The 18,719-nt window shown below is 41.0% G+C and overlaps 1 protein-coding gene across 1 annotated transcript in view; it reads left to right on the forward strand.

Moving 5' to 3' along the window:
* Nucleotides 1-18,719, forward strand: part of LOC126251972 (glutamate receptor ionotropic, kainate 2) — a 403,333-nt gene that overhangs the window by 31,145 nt on the left and 353,469 nt on the right. The window contains exon 2 of the mRNA XM_049953123.1: nt 18,492-18,653. Within this exon, the coding sequence (XP_049809080.1) occupies nt 18,492-18,653 (162 nt within the window). The remainder of the gene's footprint in view (nt 1-18,491; nt 18,654-18,719) is intronic.

An 18,719-nucleotide genomic window follows, 5' to 3' on the forward strand; every position in this document is an offset into this window, starting at 1 on the left:
CAGTATAAACAGTCTCTGCTGATCGCTATATTTAGTGTTTCTTCTCGCTGACGCAAACTACAGACCGATTAATAGATTAAGAGATTCAGCACTCAGCTGGTAAATCAAGTATGAAGTGGATTGGCACACTCTGCCAGTAAAATGAGTTGTAAGCTTATCCATACTGTGACGTATTCATAGGGTCGTTCAGTGCAATAAGTAAAACTATTATCTCTATGAAATTGTGATTCATTAAAAGTGTAAGAAATTTCGGAAGGTTAACTGCCCGTCCTCCAGCATTTAAACCTGCTCAGTTTCAGCCACACAGCGAAGAACCAGCTAACTCCCTACAATTTTCCTTAGGTTGTTTCCAAGAAGTCAATACTACTTGTAGTCTTGCATGATCGATGTATGGCCTCTTTATGCTGTGTTTCTTGCATATATGATCCTAGTAACATGGACGGCTGCTTGCTTTTCTTTTGCTGTGCGGCGGTAATTGTTCAAGATAAGATACGTTATGTTAACAATTAATTCTCCGAAGCAGGTAGTGTTATATGGAACTGAGGCAGAGGTGATGTTCAGGTTAATGAATAGAACATATTTTAAATTACTGTCGTAAAAACCGTGAACGGATTGTTCCCCAGTCAAAGTCAACCGTTATCTCTGTATCTTATTGTTAAATATGTAATGACTCAAATTTACATGTGAGAAATTTTCCTGGCCACTTATTGTATCCTTTAAACAGACTCCCACATTGGACGTCCTAAATACCAGTTTTTGATGATCAGTACTTTCTTGAAAATTATTCAAAGGTGTGGAAAGACAATAAGATCAGATAAAACATATCCATGTTTAAGAATATATTCTTTGCATCTGTAGCAATACAGTAGTTTATCGAAGCTAATCTATACACAGCTTCAAAAATACATAATTCCGCGGTCATACTACCTGATAAACTTGTCTTGGATTTACCGTCACAACAGGTGTGTGAAATAAGTTTTGTCCGCATTACTTTTCCATCAATTGTAACCTACTGCCGATACATCTGCAGAGCTGCGGATATTCGGTAGGATATAACACATTAAGCTAATGCCTGAAATTCAGGCCTTTGGATTTCTTTGCAATAGGGGAGAGAACTGTACCTCCTAACACTTTTTAGACTTCCGTATCTAGTCAGTCCTGTAATATAAGTTTAATACATTTTCTTACTCCGTTTTTAAATAATGGCATTCACTTTTTGTGTTCTGCAGTCTTTTCTGAAATCATCAAAATTACTCCAGAAAAGTAAGGTTTCTCCAAATTAAAAAAAAAAAACTATTCCACGGTACAACATGGCCATGTATCTAGGAACAAATATTCTATTGAAATTTAAAAGTGTTGCAAAAGAGTAAATCTTGTCAATTCTGAATTTGGTAGTCTATTGTCATCACATATATTATTCCTCAAAACAACATCGTTTTTTCTCAACACATACTAATTGTATAAGGATTAAGGAGATATTAGGTATCGTTAGAAAGGTTTTATAATTGGTTTCTGACATTGTATACCGATTTTGCGCTAAAACTTTACTATTTTTGGTAAATTTTAAATTTTAAACATCATAGGCAAAAAGGCATCATTGATGCCCAGCTTCATACCAATATTTTACACGGCTACCTTATTAATCAAGAAATAGAGACTCCCTTTCCATAGTATCTGATTGCAAACACCATTTTATTTGTTTTAAAGTACTCATTAACTGCATAGTTTGTATACAGTAGTGTCTTAGGTAATAACCGTGACCAAGCGGCAATCAGTTACTGCTGCCCGTTGCACAAATTGACTTTTCTAAGCGATTAATATACTTTCCTGAACAATAAACATATTTATCATCGTCGCCTTGAATTGTGGTTTGCCTATTGCTACTACGACCTAACGTGCTTACTGTACTTGTAAATGTTTGTTGAGATAAGATTATAGGTTATGTAAACCTACTGACAATTCCTGATCTCTGCCCGTCTTGCAAGCTGGGACACATATTCAGAAATCAAAACACATTTTTAACACATGGAAATGTATATACAAGAGTATGTCATAAATTAATAATAATGATGCTTATTTCATATCGTTTGATTCATTTTTAAAGATGTCTTCTCTTAATTCCCACAACTACCTCTATCCCAACGGCTACACTTACTACAAATATTGTCGTTATTTAAAACTATGAAAGTATGAAACTTTTGTAAGAGTCCCCTTGTGTTACATTATTAATCTACTGCGTGCTGACAATCAATAAGTGACATCAAATTAAGCAGAAGTGTTACTAGAAACCAGTTACAAGTTAAATACATTCTGATACAGAAGCTATGGAAACTTACATGAATTTTCTTTTCAAGACAGGTAAAATTATTAAGACACTAAAGAAACTCACTTCATTCGCGTTAATCACATATTCCATGGTGAATACCTTTTTCCGTTTCGAAATACGAAATAGTTTAACTGTCCACGCGTTATATAACTAGCTTTAAAAATATGTTGAATTTTACTTGCTAAAAATTTCTGTGACTGACGAACTAACAATATCTTCAAGTAGCTTTAGTTATAAATTTCGCTGCTTAAAGCTGATAGAGCTTAGAGTATTTAGAAACGCTGAACAAAACGCGTCTCCACGTCCTACAACAACAAAAACAGCATAAAATTCCGGAAAATGCTTATTGCAGTCTCTAATATGTGATTGTAAAATCGGTCACTAGTCTGAAACACCGATTAGTAAAGATCATGTATTCCTAGGGACACAACATAATTCTCGAGGCACAACACCCTCCCCTATTCATTTCTACCCGTTTATGCAAAATAGTTCTTTTGAGTCTTTTTCCTCAACCATCATGGGTGGGCTTTTTTACGAGGGGATTCATAATGGATTAATTATCACCTCGAAAATACCAAGCTTTTTTGTTTCAGTCATCGGTCTTGTGACTGGCCTGTTGCGGCCCGCCACGAATTCCTTTGCCGTGTCAACCTCTTCTTCTCAGAGTAGCACTTGCAACCTACGTCGTCTATTATTTGCTCGTTGTATTCCAGTCCCTGTCTTCCTCTACAGGTTTTGTCCTTTACAGCTCCGTCTAGTACCATGGAAGACATTCCCTGACGCCTTACAGTTGTCCTATCGCCTTGTCCCTTCTTCTTTTTAGTGTTTTCCACATACTCCTTTCCTCTGCGATTCTGTGCAGAACCTCCTCGTTCTTAAAGTTCAGGTAAACTATTTTTTCGACATTCGTCTGTCGCAAAACATCTCAAATGCTTCGATTCTCTTCTGTACTGGTTTCACTACCATTCAACGCTGCGCCGCAAACGTACCTCACATGAAGGCGTATGTTTGATACTAGTGAACTTCTCTTGGACAGCAATTCCCTTTTTGCCAGTGCTAGTTTGCTTTTGATGTACTCCTTGCTCCGTCCGTCATTGGTTATTTTGCTGCCTAGGTAGGAGCATTCCTTAAGTTTGTCTACTTCGTGACCATCAGTCCCGATGTTAACTTTCTCACTGGTCTCATTTCTGCTGCATCTCATTATTTTCGTTTTTCTTCGATTTAATGTCAATCCATGTTCTATTCATTAGACTGTTCATACTGTGTCAGCAGATCATGTAATTCTCCTTCACTTTTACTCAGGATAGCAATGTCATCAGCGAATCATATCCCTGATATCCTTTCACCTTGAATTTTAATTCCACTCCTGAGCCTTTTCTTTCGTTTCCAACACTGCTTCTTCGATGTACATATTGAACAGGAGGGGTGAAAGACTACATTCCAGTCTTACAACTTTTTTAATCCGACCACTTCGTTCTTGGTCGTCCACTCTTGTCATTTCCTCTTGTACAAATCGTATTTTGCCCGTCTCTCCCTGTACCTTAACCCTATTTTCTCAGAATTATGAACATCTTGAACCAAGCTTAGACCATCGAATTTGGAGTTAGTCCTTCTACATATTCACCCATCATTGCGACACACTTCTCCCAGCTATGGGTGAATTAGCGGAGACCTTAATGTGGGAAGATTGTATCATGCATTGGTGCATGGTCGCTAAAGAAGTCATCTAGATTGTCCTGAACAGACGTCACAACTCAGCAACTAACGCTTTCATTCAATTTATAAAATTATTTTGTTGGCTTGCTTTCAGTTCTCTTTCTGATACCAACGCGCGTCAATCGTACGCGCCTGTCCCTGTTGGTACGACTGCGTTTCGGGTTTCAGTTGTGGGTGTCACCGTGCTGTACATGGAATATTCAGTAGGTCGGCGAGTGTTACACAACACCAAGATAAGGTATTTCGTTATAGCTCATTATAACGTTTAAACGAGCGACGACTCTAGCGTTGTCTCATCAAAAGAGGTTTAAAAAACATAATTGTACGCCGTTCTTTGTACTTCGTTTCAAATTGTTCTGTTTATTGTGGAACAAATAAGAATTGCCGCTAATGTGTAAGTTAGATTTTTGTTTAAATTTTATCACTCACTTCCAGAGTCGTGCGGGGATTAATCCTCACCTAAGAAATGTTTATTAAAATTCACTATCACGCAACAAAGTATAAAATGAGAGATTATTATTTTCAGAAGTTGGTGAGCTACAGCCTGTAAATATTAGAACAAGGTCATAATTTACGGCACTTATTCACGCTACAGCAAAACTCAGCGTTAACGCTACGAACAAAGGCATTTTAAATACATGTAGTACTCTTACTTTTGTAGTGTTAATTCTGACAGATGATACAGCACAATGTCTGGAAGATTTTTTGACCGACGATGTAATTTACATCACTATGTGGGGAATGACTTTTATTATGTGACACTCTTGATTTTATGGCGCTTAGTATGGTATTGTAAACAGTTTTATGAACCTGATGGTGGTTCGTTGACCGAAACTGATTCTTCAATAAAGAAATTTTATCAGAACCTCTTGACGGTAAGTGATGACGTTCTTGAGATTTTACTGCTTTTGCGTCTCAGGTGTCAATTGGTAAACGTATTTCGTTCGAAAGTGAAATAATATTTTAACGAGACGTCGAACGTCAGTGATTTGTCTGAAGACTACAACGATAATGTTGATTGCACGTTATTAGGCTAAAACAGTCGTTAAGTGATATAAAAGAAACATCTCCAGAACAAAGCAATGATGAAGAAAGTTGTCTGGAACGCAATAAAGAAAATCAAATATTTTGCTGTAAGAAAATCGTTCTCAGTGAAGCAGATCTCTTGGCGCATATTCGCAACAGTGTGTGGTACCTAAAGGGACCCATGGAATGAATCGTCAGCCCTCTAAATCGAGGGTGACGTTACAGAGGCGGCTGTAGAGAGTAAAGGATATCGCTAAGATGAGTTTTGTTCCTGTAGATGCGTCTAGTATGGAGGAGAAGTATATGTTAATTTAAGTATTTTTAATACTGAGAACAAATTTACACGTTGCTGATATTAAAGCAGCGAATGAAGAAACGAAAACAGACTAGGAAGTTCAACCAATTATCGTCGCTATCAGGAACGTTGCTATAAACCTTTCTAAAAATTACCGATTCTATTCTGTCCGTGAATATACGGTCCTTGTTCATGACAGTGACAAAACAATTTCTGAAATACATTCCTGGGCCTCAGGGTTTTAAAAGTCTTGTGATTACATCATCTTCATGGCTGTTATTGGACTACGGAATATATGAAGCTGCCTCAATAAATCAGAAAGCTACAGACCTGCGACATGATCTCTCCGCGATTCTTCAGCTATCACATACCACTCCTCCTGGAAGTTGCACCACGCTTCGTTAGTAGGAGAAATTAGTTGATATAGAACGTAAAGGAACAGGAACAGATGACAAACAGCGCAGGCGCAGTAAACTTCCGAGATACTTCAAAACCTAGAACAGGAAAATCATTATACATTTCTCGAAGGAATGACAATATAGTTTTATTACAATGGACAGCTAGCAGTCGGATTATAATTTTACCTACATATTCTGGAATGCAATCAGAAGACAAAGTGGAGCGCAGGTCTAAAATGAAAAAAAGTAAGATATACAGGGTGATTCACAAAGATATGCAAATATTTTAATATGTTATTCTACAAGTAAAAGAAAAAAGTTCATGTAAACATAGGTCCGCAAATGTTTATTTACGGAGTTACGGCTAGTAAAAGATTTTGCCTGAAATTTAGCAACTTCGCTAATTGGAAGCCATCGCAAAACTGTATGTGTTTAAGGTAAAGCACGATTTTAATTTATTTTGTTGTTATTGATCTGGTGAATCTAATAAAACATGTCCCAGACGTGTATCTGCAGTAGTTTTCCATAACATCCAGGGAAGCAAAGAAGTACTCTCGTAAAATTTTTCATTTATTAACTACTTGGGCCTGTTTGTTTTTTAAATTGCAGACAATTGCACAAAGCTTTCGACAGAACTTGTAGAGAACTTAATTTTTGAAACGTGATGGTAATAACATTAACTGAAACTGTATGAATGTGTCAGATTACCTGCTTTCATTAATAACATAGCACACATGAACGCATGTTAAACCGGGAAAAACAAAGCTCAGTGTTAAGGAAGTTGTACAGTATAAATACAATTTCACAATACATTGACAATAAATGTTCAAAAACGTCCCTACAGAGTTCAATGCCTTTAGCTGCACCAGTATGAACAGATGTTTTTGTTCGTTTCAGTTTCACAGGGTTGTTCTTAATTTCGTCTATCGCATTCATAACGCGAGCAAGTAATGCCTCACGTGCGTTGACTTTTTTCCTCATAAATTATGTCTTTTATCGATCCCCATACACAAAAATCCATTGGTGTTAAATCGAGCGCTCTGGATGGCCACAGACGGGTACGCCAAGATCAGTCAGTTTCTGGAGAAAATGTTCATTTAAATGTGCAGAACGGCGTTGGTGAACTGTGTAGGCGCGACGTCATGCTGAAAATACTTTTGCAATCGCATAGCAAATGGAACATCTTGGAGCACGCGGGGCATTTCTTCTTGAAGGCATTGTAAGTACGTCTCGCCAGAAAGACGTCCTGGGAAAATGGATAGTCCAGTAAAGTGTGTTAGATTGTGAAATGCCTAATCGTTGAGAGATACGTTGTGTACTGGTACCCGGGCTACGTTGAACAGCATCCACAAGATCCTCATCATCGTCTTCACGTATCGAGCGCTAACACTGCTTATGATCACCAGGTAGAGAACCTGTCTCCCGCAACATTCGAAATGCTCCACTAATGGTTCGTGCACTCGGAATCCTCCAAGTTAGATGACGTACGCGATATTCTTCACTGCAGCCGTAGCATTACCATAACATTTGCCATAAATAAACACCATATCGGCGCATTCCTCTGTCGTAAATTTGAAAGGCATCCCTATTTCATAAATAAACCACAAACTACAACAATTACTATGCGGTTTCGCTTAAATACACTGTTGTTATTATGTTCTTTCACGGAACAATACAGAACGAGTGAAACAACTCACTAACGGTTGCCTACAATGACATAAACGTTTCCACATTCTTAATGGGAAGTAAACAAATTTACTTGTATAATAATTTTTGCTTCTCTGGATGTTATGGAAAACTGCTGCAGATACACGTCTGGGACATGTTTTATCTGATTCACCAGATCAATAACAACAAAATAAACCTCGTACAGTTTAGCGATTGCTTCAAATGAAGGCCTATTTTTACACTAGCAGATTTCTCTTGGCTAGCAATGCCCTTTCTGCCAGTGCTTGTCTGCTTCTTATGTCCTCTTTGCTGCATCCGTCATGGTGCATTTTGCTGCCTAGGTAACACAGTTCCTTCAATTCGTTTATTTCGTGACACCCAATTATGAAGTCAAGTATCTCGTTGTTCTCATTTCTGCCACTTCTTATTACTTCTGTGTTTTCTCAATTTCCTCTAAGACCATATTTTGTCCTCATTAGACAGTTCATTCATTTCAACAGATTCTGTAATTATTCTTAGCTTCCACTGAGGATAACAATGCCATCAGTTATGCTTATCAGTGATATTCTTTCGCCTTGAATTTTAATGTCATTCTTGAACCAATCTTGAACCCTTTATCATTACAAAATTGTGATCTGAGTCTGCTCCTGGGTAAGCCTTACACTCCAGCGTCTGATTTTGAGCTTTACCAAGTACACCTCCTTGCCTTGTGATTCTTGCACAGAGTGTTAGGTATTACTAACTGATATTTACTCCAGATCTCAATTTGTCTTTCTCGTCTCTCGTTCCTACCGCCAAGCCCAAATTCTCCCGGAACCCTTTAAACCAGCATCAAGTCCTCCATGACTATTAGACTGTAGGTAGTCAGCTATGTATTCCATAGATGATTTGAAGGGTTCTTTTGTCTAAATGACGTGAAACGAGCCAGTTTACAGGATATATAGACACCAATTGTGTTAATATTAATGAACGCCTAACTTTCAGTCATATCTTTGCAACTGCAATTAAAAACAAGTTTTTTTACAGCCTTCCAGTTTTTAAGTAGAAATTCACCCACGGAATAGAAAGAGGTGTGCAGGGGACATAATCGTAAGTCAAATTTAAAACTTGCATTGCTGCCTGTTAAACATTTTACGTTATTCGGAAAATAATCAAATATTTTTGTAGCTTTATATTCAGTTTCTTTGTGAGCCCCTGACAGCTTAGTAATGGGTAATAAAAGTCATTTTTGCTTCTAGTGTTGTAGCTATGGACATGACTATTCTTCTAAAACTGTGATGGATGATTTGTGACTAATTAGCGAATATATTGTTGTGACTCCGTGAGATGGGGTCGTCTTGTGTTCAGGAGAACGAGCGGGGAATCTGAGAGCGTGGTCTAGAGTATGCCAGGGGCGTCAGTGACGCAGCAGTATGTGTAATAACATTTATTTGTCCGGATGAGTTTACAGAGCCATTCAACAGTCAAAATAGCATAAAATATTTCTTTATTGCGACATTCGCTCCTGAATGGTTTTTAACAAAACAGATCGCCCTTCAGTAATCTCAAAAAGAGAAAATTCTATAAAGAATCAGTACATCGGCCGGCTCCCAGGTATCAGAGCAAGCCACGAAGAGGCGTGATGTAGGAGCGAGAAGCAGCCGTATGTTGTGCGGGCGTTAGCTTGGTGACACCACGCTCGCTCCGAACACTTCTGTGGTACAGTGAGGCCCTTTCGCCTCAGCGCTCTTGTACACAACTCGTCACGCACTTTTGGTACAGGATTTTGGGTGTAATAAACACAAGGCACTGGTCATCATCTACCGTGGATCGACCAAGAGCCACAGGAGAGTCAGTCAGGGTTCTGCGCGAATGTACCACATCTTATCGGAATGGGGATGACATCTTGCAGACCGTGGGTGGCTAACCCTCAGCGGAAGAAGACTGGTAAGATATCAGCCTTCCTCTCATCTGCAATGTCCCAGTCGGCTTCAATGGCAGATCACGGCTGTGGTTTGTACAAGTTCAAATGGCTCTGAGCACTATGGGACTTAACATCTGAGGTCATCAGTCCCCTAGAACTTAGAACTACTTAAACCTAACTAATCTAAGGACATCACACACATCCATGCGCGTGGCAGGATTCGAACCTGTGACCGTAGCGGTCGCGCGGTTCCAGACAGTAGCACCTAGAACCGCTCGGCCACTCCGGCCGGCTTTGTACAAGTGGATTACGTTTTGGTGTAGCAGTCAACAGGAGTGTATCAGGTGGATCATCATCTATCAGCTTGTTGTGGTTGCACTGAAGCTTAATAGACGGTCATTCTCATGAGTTCTAGCGACATGGACAGAATAGCAGCATGACAGGACGTGTCTTTGAGTTCCGCCCAAGCCTTGTTACTAAAAGAGCCGAACGTGTAGCTATGATGCGGTGCATGATCGGACTTGCCTTCGTTTGTTGGCATCGTCAGCGCTCCTCGCCTCACAATGTTCGTTCAGTAATTATTATAGATCGGCGAACTCGCTCCTTTCTATTACATTTGACTGTTTGCAGTGGCGCTTTGCCCTTGATCCTACGGGGTGTTACTTCACACTACCCTATTATGGAACACTGTGGCGTTTGTACATATACTTCCCTCGCTTTGATGTCATGTGCCAATGATCGCCTGGCGCTCAGTCTTCCGCTACATCGTTGGTATACCGTTTTGACACTCCGATTGGCACACTAGCTCCGATTGGCCGAACCAACAATATGTTATTACATAAAGACATTATTGGATGTAAAAATGCAAAACACTACCAACTACGAAGAGCGAAAGTAACGGAACTCAATTCTTTGACAAGCTCAGTAATAAGCTTCCTCCAGTTTTCTTCAATATGTACATCTAAAAATTCAGAGCGTTCCACCCTATATCCTGTCTCCTTTTCATGTGTTAGATACATTGTGGTATGACTTTATTTGTTGTACAGAATTGACTATAACATGTCTTCTCAAAATTTAGGGTGACACAGTTTCGAGAAAACCTGATACGAGTAATAATAGTAGTTTATTGAAAACCATCATTAACAATCACTTCTGCTGCTCTCTCTCTCAGAGGATTTATCGTAACACCAAAATCGTCTGTAAACACTACCTATTCTGCTTGATGAATGTGTAGTGTAGGACCACTTAAATACGCTCTAAAGGAAAAAAAACACCAGAAATGAGTTACCCGAATGGGATGAAAAGAGGCAGACGCGATTTACAAGTATGGAAAAACAAATGAGTATAACTTCAGAGAAACTGGATGATTTGTTCAAGTCAAAGTTCTTTACAAATTCAGCAATTCAATAACGCGTTGGTTTCCCTGTGGAAGATGTTATTCGGTGTCCTTCTGAGAGATACCATGTCAAATTATTTCCAATCGAAGTGTTAGATCGTCAAAATCGCGATGTGGTTAGAGCGCTCTGCCCACATTGCTACCGGCCGAAGTGGCCGCGCGGTTCTGGCACTGCAGTCCGGAACCGCGAGACCGCTACGGTCGCAGGTTCGAATCCTGCCTCGGGCATGGATGTGTGTGATGTCCTTAGGTTAGTTAGGTTTAACTAGTTCTAAGTTCTAGGGGACTAATGACCTCAGCAGTTGAGTCCCATAGTGCTCAGAGCCATTTGAACCATTTGAACCCACATTGCTAGAAAGTTTTGCCGGCCGTGGTGGTCTAGCGGTTCTGGCGCTGCAGTCCGGAACCGCGGGACTGCTACGGTCGCAGGTTCGAATCCTGCCTCGGGCATGGGTGTGTGTGATGTCCTTAGGTTAGTTAGGTTTAAGTAGTTCTAAGTTCTAGGGGACTTATGACCTAATATGTTGAGTCCCATAGTGCTCAGAGCCATTTGAACCATTTTTGAGCTAGAAAGTTTGGCGAGGAGTGGGGGGGGGGGGGTGGGGGGTGGATCCAGAATTGTAAGACGAGGATGGATTTACAAGCCGTAAAGTATCGACGACTTACCACTATGCCACCAGGGTGCTTCAGATGGTAATCAAAGGGGTCCTGCTATGAATAGAAACGGCAGCCCACACTATGGCTTCTGGTTATCAGGACATAATGGGGGTGACACTCGGGATGGGATCCCACCACAGTACAGGGCATCTCCAGACATGTCGACGGCCTGGAAGTTCATTGAATGCAGGGCAATAGATCTGTCTTCAGTGGTGCATTCCACTTCAGCCCTCATGACCAGCGACGATTTGTCTGTAGACGATCCGGACAGCGCTGGGAGACCAAATAGATGGTCTGGGTTGCCATATCTTTTCATACAAGACTGCCTTTGGTTCTCATTCGCGCCGCGCTTACAGCACAGCTCTACGTCGACTATATTATACGCCCCGTCCTGGGCTTACATTTCAGCAAGATAAAGGCCTCCCGCAAACTGAGAGCGTTTCTTCTGCTTGTCTTCATCCTTGCCAAACCTTACCTTGACCAGCAAGGTCGCCGGATCCCTCTGCAACCGAGAACGTTTAAGGGATTAAAGGCAGACCCTCCAACCAGCTCTGGATTTTGACCATCTAACGCACCAACTGGACAGAATTCGACATGATATTCCTTAGCAGGACATTCAACAAGTCTGTCAATCAGTACCAAGCCGAAGAACTGCTTGCATGAGTGCCAGAGTTGGACCAACGCGACAATGACTTCGTCAACTTGTGAAGCTATTTCTCTTTAATAAATCATCCACTTTTTTCTGAAACTGTAATCACTTGTTCATCTGTACATCACATCCATCGATTTCCGTCCCACTTGGATGATTTCCTCGTGGTGTGTCTTTTACTAATTTTATTTTTTTACAGCTTAGAGTGTATATAAGGAATAGGCGTGGATGAAAAACTGAACACTGTGGTACTCCATTTGTGATTTCTCCACAGTCACCAAACTCCCTAAGCTTCCAGCATTGTTTGAATTATTCAGCGCTTTCACATTCTGTTTGTTAAAAATGACAAAGAAATAAATCTCGACAATGCAGTCAAATGTGAACGTTATGCACACTGCGTTCTTCCGTTTTAATGGCAAGATATACCACAGGTTCTTAGTACAAGGATACGACCAATAAAGAGTGATACAATTTAAATACAGTTTGCGTCAAGGAATCCGAAAAAATTGTCCAGATACTTGGCGGAAAATTTCATAGTTAGCCCGCATGTCGTGGTCGTGCGGTAGCGTTCTCGCTTCCCACGCCGGGGTTCCCGGGTTCGATTCCCGGCGGGGTCAGGGATTTTCTCTGCCTCGTGATGGCTGGGTGTTGTGTGCTGTCCTTAGGTTAGTTAGGTTTAAGTAGTTCTAAGTTCTAGGGGACTTATGACCATAGATGTTAAGTCCCATAGTGCTCAGAGCCATTTGAACCATTTCATAGTTTTTGGACCATGATAACGGCCCTACACAGACTTTCTCGGTTGTTCGCGAATTTTTGGCCAAAAACAGTACTGTAATGCACCGTAGCTTTCATATTACCCAGACACGATCCCAAATTAAACAAAAATCCTTGAAGTGCCGACGAGATTAAAAACGCGTGGCTCATAGAGCTAAGATCTATCCCACGGTTCGAGTTCCAGTAGTAGTTTGTGGATTGAAAAAGAAAAACTAGCTTAAGCGTTTAATACCTAAAGGGAATAATTTTGAGGGGGACAGAATAGAATGACATGAACAACTGGAATTCTTTTTTTTAAAAAAAAAATCTAGTTATTTGAAAGTTATGGCAGTACGCTGTACCTGGCACTAATAAACCAAGTGACAGAGTACCCGGTCGTAGCACTGAGGAACACTTTCGACACCGAGGCGCAGCAGTCGATCACTAAACTCATCAATTACCTGAGCAAATGAGCTCGTTCCCGGGCGACCACAACGTGGTTGGGTCTGCACCTACACTGATCCTTAAATCCAGCGATCTACAATAATAGACAACGACATTTACAATGCAACACTACCGAGAATGAGGACCTCCACTGAGCTTTCCGCACTTGCACTATAGTATGACCAGTTAATTCTTAGCACGTTGTTCGTAATGTGTCATTGCAAGCTGCGTCTGAAGTCCGTAAATACTATACGAACTAACACTGATGATGTTTTGAAAGAAACTTCCGCCATTCTTCATTTATTTGATACAATTAAGTTTTCGGCTTTCTAGCCATTCTCAAGCGCATGTTGAAATGTTGCAAAATTTCTGATTTGTCTGTGATATTTCGTCGTCGAAAAAACATGTTTCGTGTTTTATAGACCAGTTGTCGTATTACAGGCTGCCTAATATGGCTGACATTGTGCACAATGAGAAACGATAAAAATACAGTGTGGCATATTTAACAGCTAAAATATTCTTGTGATCAACATTCTTCACTTCCTTCCTTCAACTGCTGTTGCGTTCTGAGGCAGGACGAGTTTTATACGTCTTTTACTCCAGCTTGATTGCTGGCATGAGCGTTCACCGATGAGTGTGATACATAACATCAATTTCCTCGAGATCAGTTATAGACACAGACATCCTTGCAAGTCTAAAGAAAAATTCAGTGAGCTAGCTACATTTGATACACAGAAATACATCAATATTTTGAACTTGGCTGCACTTCAGCAACTGAACGGGCAAGAGCTTCAATGGATTGGATATAAGAGCCAACCAGGTGCTAAATGCCGGTTTATTTAACCTTGACCATGGTTTCGACAGTTATAAAACCATCTTCTTCAGAAGATATTGTACGTAGAGTCACTTTATCTGTAGCCAAAGTTGGAGTAGTTGACCGTCTAGTACCTGTCACCCACTGAATCGCCGTTTATAGTAGACGTCTACTGTCGGCCTTTGTCGTAGGAATTTGTAAAACATCACATTTGATGCGGGATACAACAACATACAGTATGCCATTTGAATGATCTGCCAGATTTGTACAAATCATGCAAGTGGCATACTGTATGTTTTTGTGTTAATACAGCGTCAAATGTGTGATATTTTAAGAAGTTTTAAGACAAAGCAGTACAATAGGTGACCTTTATTTTATACGACTCTCACATCGGCTATATCTAATACAGTCTACGTACAGTATATTCTGAAGGAGGCGGTTTTAAAACCATCGAAACCATAGTCACTGTTCAATAAACCTGTGTTTTGCAACTGGTTGGCTGTTATTTCTAACCCAGTCAAGACCAGCAATATATTGTCTAACAAGCATCAAACGCAAATTCACACCGACCCGCATTTTTCACTGGAAACTTTGGAATTTTACGCAGTGAGCTAATTAAGTGCGAAACATCTCAACAACTGTGACCATTAGCGAAATAATAGGCGCTTCCTTATGAATCTGACATGAAATCTATAGCTCACGTAAAAAAATTACTTTAACGAATAGTTTCTTTAAAGTCGTTTGAGAAAGATTGCGGAGTAGCCGACGAGAGCGCGCCGTTCTACTGGAGTAGCGAGTCAGTCATCGGCTCGCAGGAAACTTGACGGACCTGGATGAACGAGGACCGTTGCAGCAATCCGTCCAAGTGCCAACGTGCTGAGAGACCGGATCGGCAGTTCCCAGAAGCGCGGATAACTGTCTGAAGGTGCATGGGCATGGACCATAGATATTCAAGAATCCTCCTGAAATATCCGTGACCCGTCGCGGAAATCTGCCCTTATATGGCCAGCTCGATCAAAAGCAACAAGCGGCTGTGAAGTATGCGAAAATTATTGCCTGCAACATGCAATACTTCATGCTTCATGTCTATCCCGACGGCGGTGGTATATTGCAGCATGATAGCCACCCGTGTCATCAGGCAAGATTTTAGCTGCAGTGTTTTGAGGAACATAATAGTGAACTCCCAGTGACGTGTTGGCCACCAAATTCGCCTGATCTATGATGGAGCACATCAGGGACGCTATCGGACGCCAGCTCGGCACCTGCAAGCGAACAGCTCGTAATTTACGGGAATAGTGTGACCTGTGAGTTGCTGTCAAGGGCCAGATACTTCCGCAAACCCACCGAGGACATGCAGAAACCGTGTCACGTAGAAATGCTGTTGGGTTACTTTCCAAAGTTGGGCCAGTATACTGTTCTTCATATGGTCATAACGTTTTGGTTAGTGACTGTATACAACGATGGGATCGCGATATGTAAATATAGAGATGGCGGTAGTGTCGCGTACATACGGTATAAAAGGACAGTGCTTTGGCGGAGCTGTCATTTGTACTCCGGTGATTCATACGAAATGGTTTCCGACGTGATTATGGCCGCGCGATTAGAATTCACAGACACTGAATGCGGAATGGTAGTTGGAGCTAGACGCATGGGACGTTTCATTTCCGAAATCGTTAGGGAATTCAATATTCCTAGATCCATAGTGTCAAGAGTGCGCGGAGAATACCAAATATCAGACATTACCTCTCACCACAGCCAACTCAGAAGCCGATGGCCTTCATTTAACGTCCGACAGCAGCGGCGTTTGCGTACTACTGTCAGTGCTAAGAAACAACCAGCAATGCGTGAAATAACCGCAGAAATCAATGTGGGACCTACGACGAACGTATACGTTAAGGCAGTGCGGCGAAATTTGACGTTAATGGGTTATGGCTATAGGTGACCGACGCGAGTGACCGCTAACAGCACGGCATCGCTTGCACGCCTCTCCTGGACTTGCGATCATACTGGGCCCTAGGTGACTGGAAAACCGTGGCCTTCTCGGATTAATCCCTATTTCAGTTGTAAGAGAGCTGATGGTAGGGTTCGAGCATGGTACACAGCCCACGAAACCTTGGACCCAAGTTGTTAACAGGGCACTGTGCAAGCTGGTAGCGGCTCCATAATGATGTGGGCTGTGTTTGCAGAACTGGGTCCTCTGATCCAACTGAACAGATCATTGACTCGAGATCTTTATGTTGGGCTACTTGGAGACCATTTGCAGTCATTCGTTAACTTCTAAAACAACGATTTTTGTAGATAGCAAAGATCTTCTTACAGGGCCACAGTTGTTCGCTCTTGGTGTCAAGAAAATTCTGGATAATTCGAGAGAATGGTTTGGCCAGATCACCCGACATGAATCCTTGCGAACATTTATGGAACATAATCGGAAGGTCAGTTCGTGCACATAATCTTATTTCATAATTATGGACGGCTATGGAGGCGGTATGCCTCAATATTTCAATAGAGGCTTCCAACGACTTTGTGATTCCATGCAGCATCGAGTTGCTGCACTACGCCGGGCAAAGTGAGAACCGATTCGAAATTAGATGTTATGACTTTTGTCAACCCAGTGTATAGTGTAACAGGAATAAGAAGTGATAAAAGTTTTTATGTTCGAGTAACACTTAAAATTCTTCGCGTACAACTTCTCACTGCAGAAATTGAATTTAGTATTCAGAAGAAACAATTGAATGGAAATCTAGAAAAGAAAATAGCTTCGTTCTCGGCTCACTGACAGTCAGCACTTCCATCTTTGAGCTTACCTAGTCATCGTAATTTTGAACATCTCTAATTTCTTTCATCAAAATTTGTCAGAATTCTCCCTGCTTCATGGTTACAACGTGTGCCATCGTGAATCTCCTATGAAGAAAGTATAAAAAAATGAAAGAAAAATTTATTAGATTTTTAAATTGCGTCTTAACTTCACAGCGGCTCTTCAGCTACGAGGGTAAGCCAACTATTATCCGCAAAGTAGTTCTAAAATTTTACTGTCATCAAATAGGAAACTTTGAAGAATATCAGTTTTCGACATAGTCTCCTTGCGTTTCAACGCACTTGGTCCACCGTTGTACAAGCTTCCTGATGAAACAAGGTTCTCGCTTGAGCTGCGAGCCAGGAATGCAACGCTTTTTTCACTGCTTCGTTCGAGGCAAATCTAAGGCCCCTTAATGCCTGTTTCAATGGACCAAACAAGTGATAGAAGAGGCAAGATCGGGACTAGATGGAGGATGATCCAGTGCTTCAATTTTGAGTTTCTGGAGCGTGTCAGGAGTGTGGGGTAGCAGTATGCTGACGGGCTTTGTCGTGGAACAACACAACACCTTTTGACAGCGATCCTCGGCGTTTTCTTCGAACTGCAGGCTTTAGCCTGGCAGTAAGCATCTGACTGCAACGTACACTGTTTATTGTTCTGCTTATTCCCACATAATGTTCAGTACTGGACTTTTTGCATCCCAAAAAGCCGTAAGCATCAGTTTACCAGCGAACGGCTGGGTCTTCAACTTTTTCTTGCACGGCGAATTTGGATATTTCCATTCCATGCTCTGCCGTTTACTCTCCGGCTCGTAATTATGGAACTATGTTTCGTCACCAGTAATGATCCTGTCTAAGAAGTTGTCCCCTTCGTTACCATAGAGATCCAAATATTTTTTGCGGATGTCCAACGGCGTTTGTTTATGCAACTGTGGGAGTTGTTTTGGGACCCATGTTACGCAAACCTTATGAAACCCAAGTCTGTTGTGGATGTTTCGTGGGCAGAACCGTGACTAATTTGCAGGCGATGTGCCACTTAGTCAATAGTTAATCATCTGTATAAGAGAATCATTTCACGTAAAGGCTCAATGGTTTCTTCATTTGTGGAGGTAAACAGTCGTCCGACTCCTTCCTCGTTCGTAACACTTGTACGACCATTTCGGAAGTTTGCAATACATACGTAGACACTCCATTGTGCCGAAGCACTGTTCCCGTACTGTACCGAAAGTCTTCGATGAATTTCGGCCCCTGATACGCCTTCCGACCACAAAACACCGATCACTGAACGTTGCTCTTCTTTGGTGCAAATAGACAGCGGAGCAGCCATGATTAACAGCACGGCAGCGATAACGAAACTGATCTAGCAGGTTGAAAATTACAAAGATATAACAAAAAATAAACAAATCATGCACATCAACGTTAAACGATAGTACTATAAAACAAAAAATATATATCTAAATTGCGGGTAATAATTGACTTACCCTCATATATATGTAAGTGCAGATAAACTGATGTTTTCTCAAGTCGTTACTTGTGTAACATTATTTTCTACAAGTTATTTGACCAGGCAGCTGTCGAACAGTAACATTATGTTGCAATTCGACGTGATTCACTTAATGACATTTCTGATGTTTATTTATCTTATTGTTACAGGTGCTGTATTTACACAAGATCAAAAAGACAGTAGCACAGAACTGGCATTCAAGTATGCAGTGTATCGCATCAACAAAGACAAACATTTGCTGCCGAAAACCACGCTCAAGTACGACATCAAATACGTTCCAAAAGACGACAGCTTCCACGCATCAAAGAAAGGTAAGTAGAAATTAAGACTAATAGCTTTCCACGACGAATTAGAGTTTACTGCGTAAGTAGCAAATG

The sequence above is a fragment of the Schistocerca nitens genome, chromosome 1 (assembly GCF_023898315.1).
Source record: "Schistocerca nitens isolate TAMUIC-IGC-003100 chromosome 1, iqSchNite1.1, whole genome shotgun sequence".
Taxonomy (NCBI): Eukaryota; Metazoa; Arthropoda; class Insecta; order Orthoptera; family Acrididae; genus Schistocerca; species Schistocerca nitens.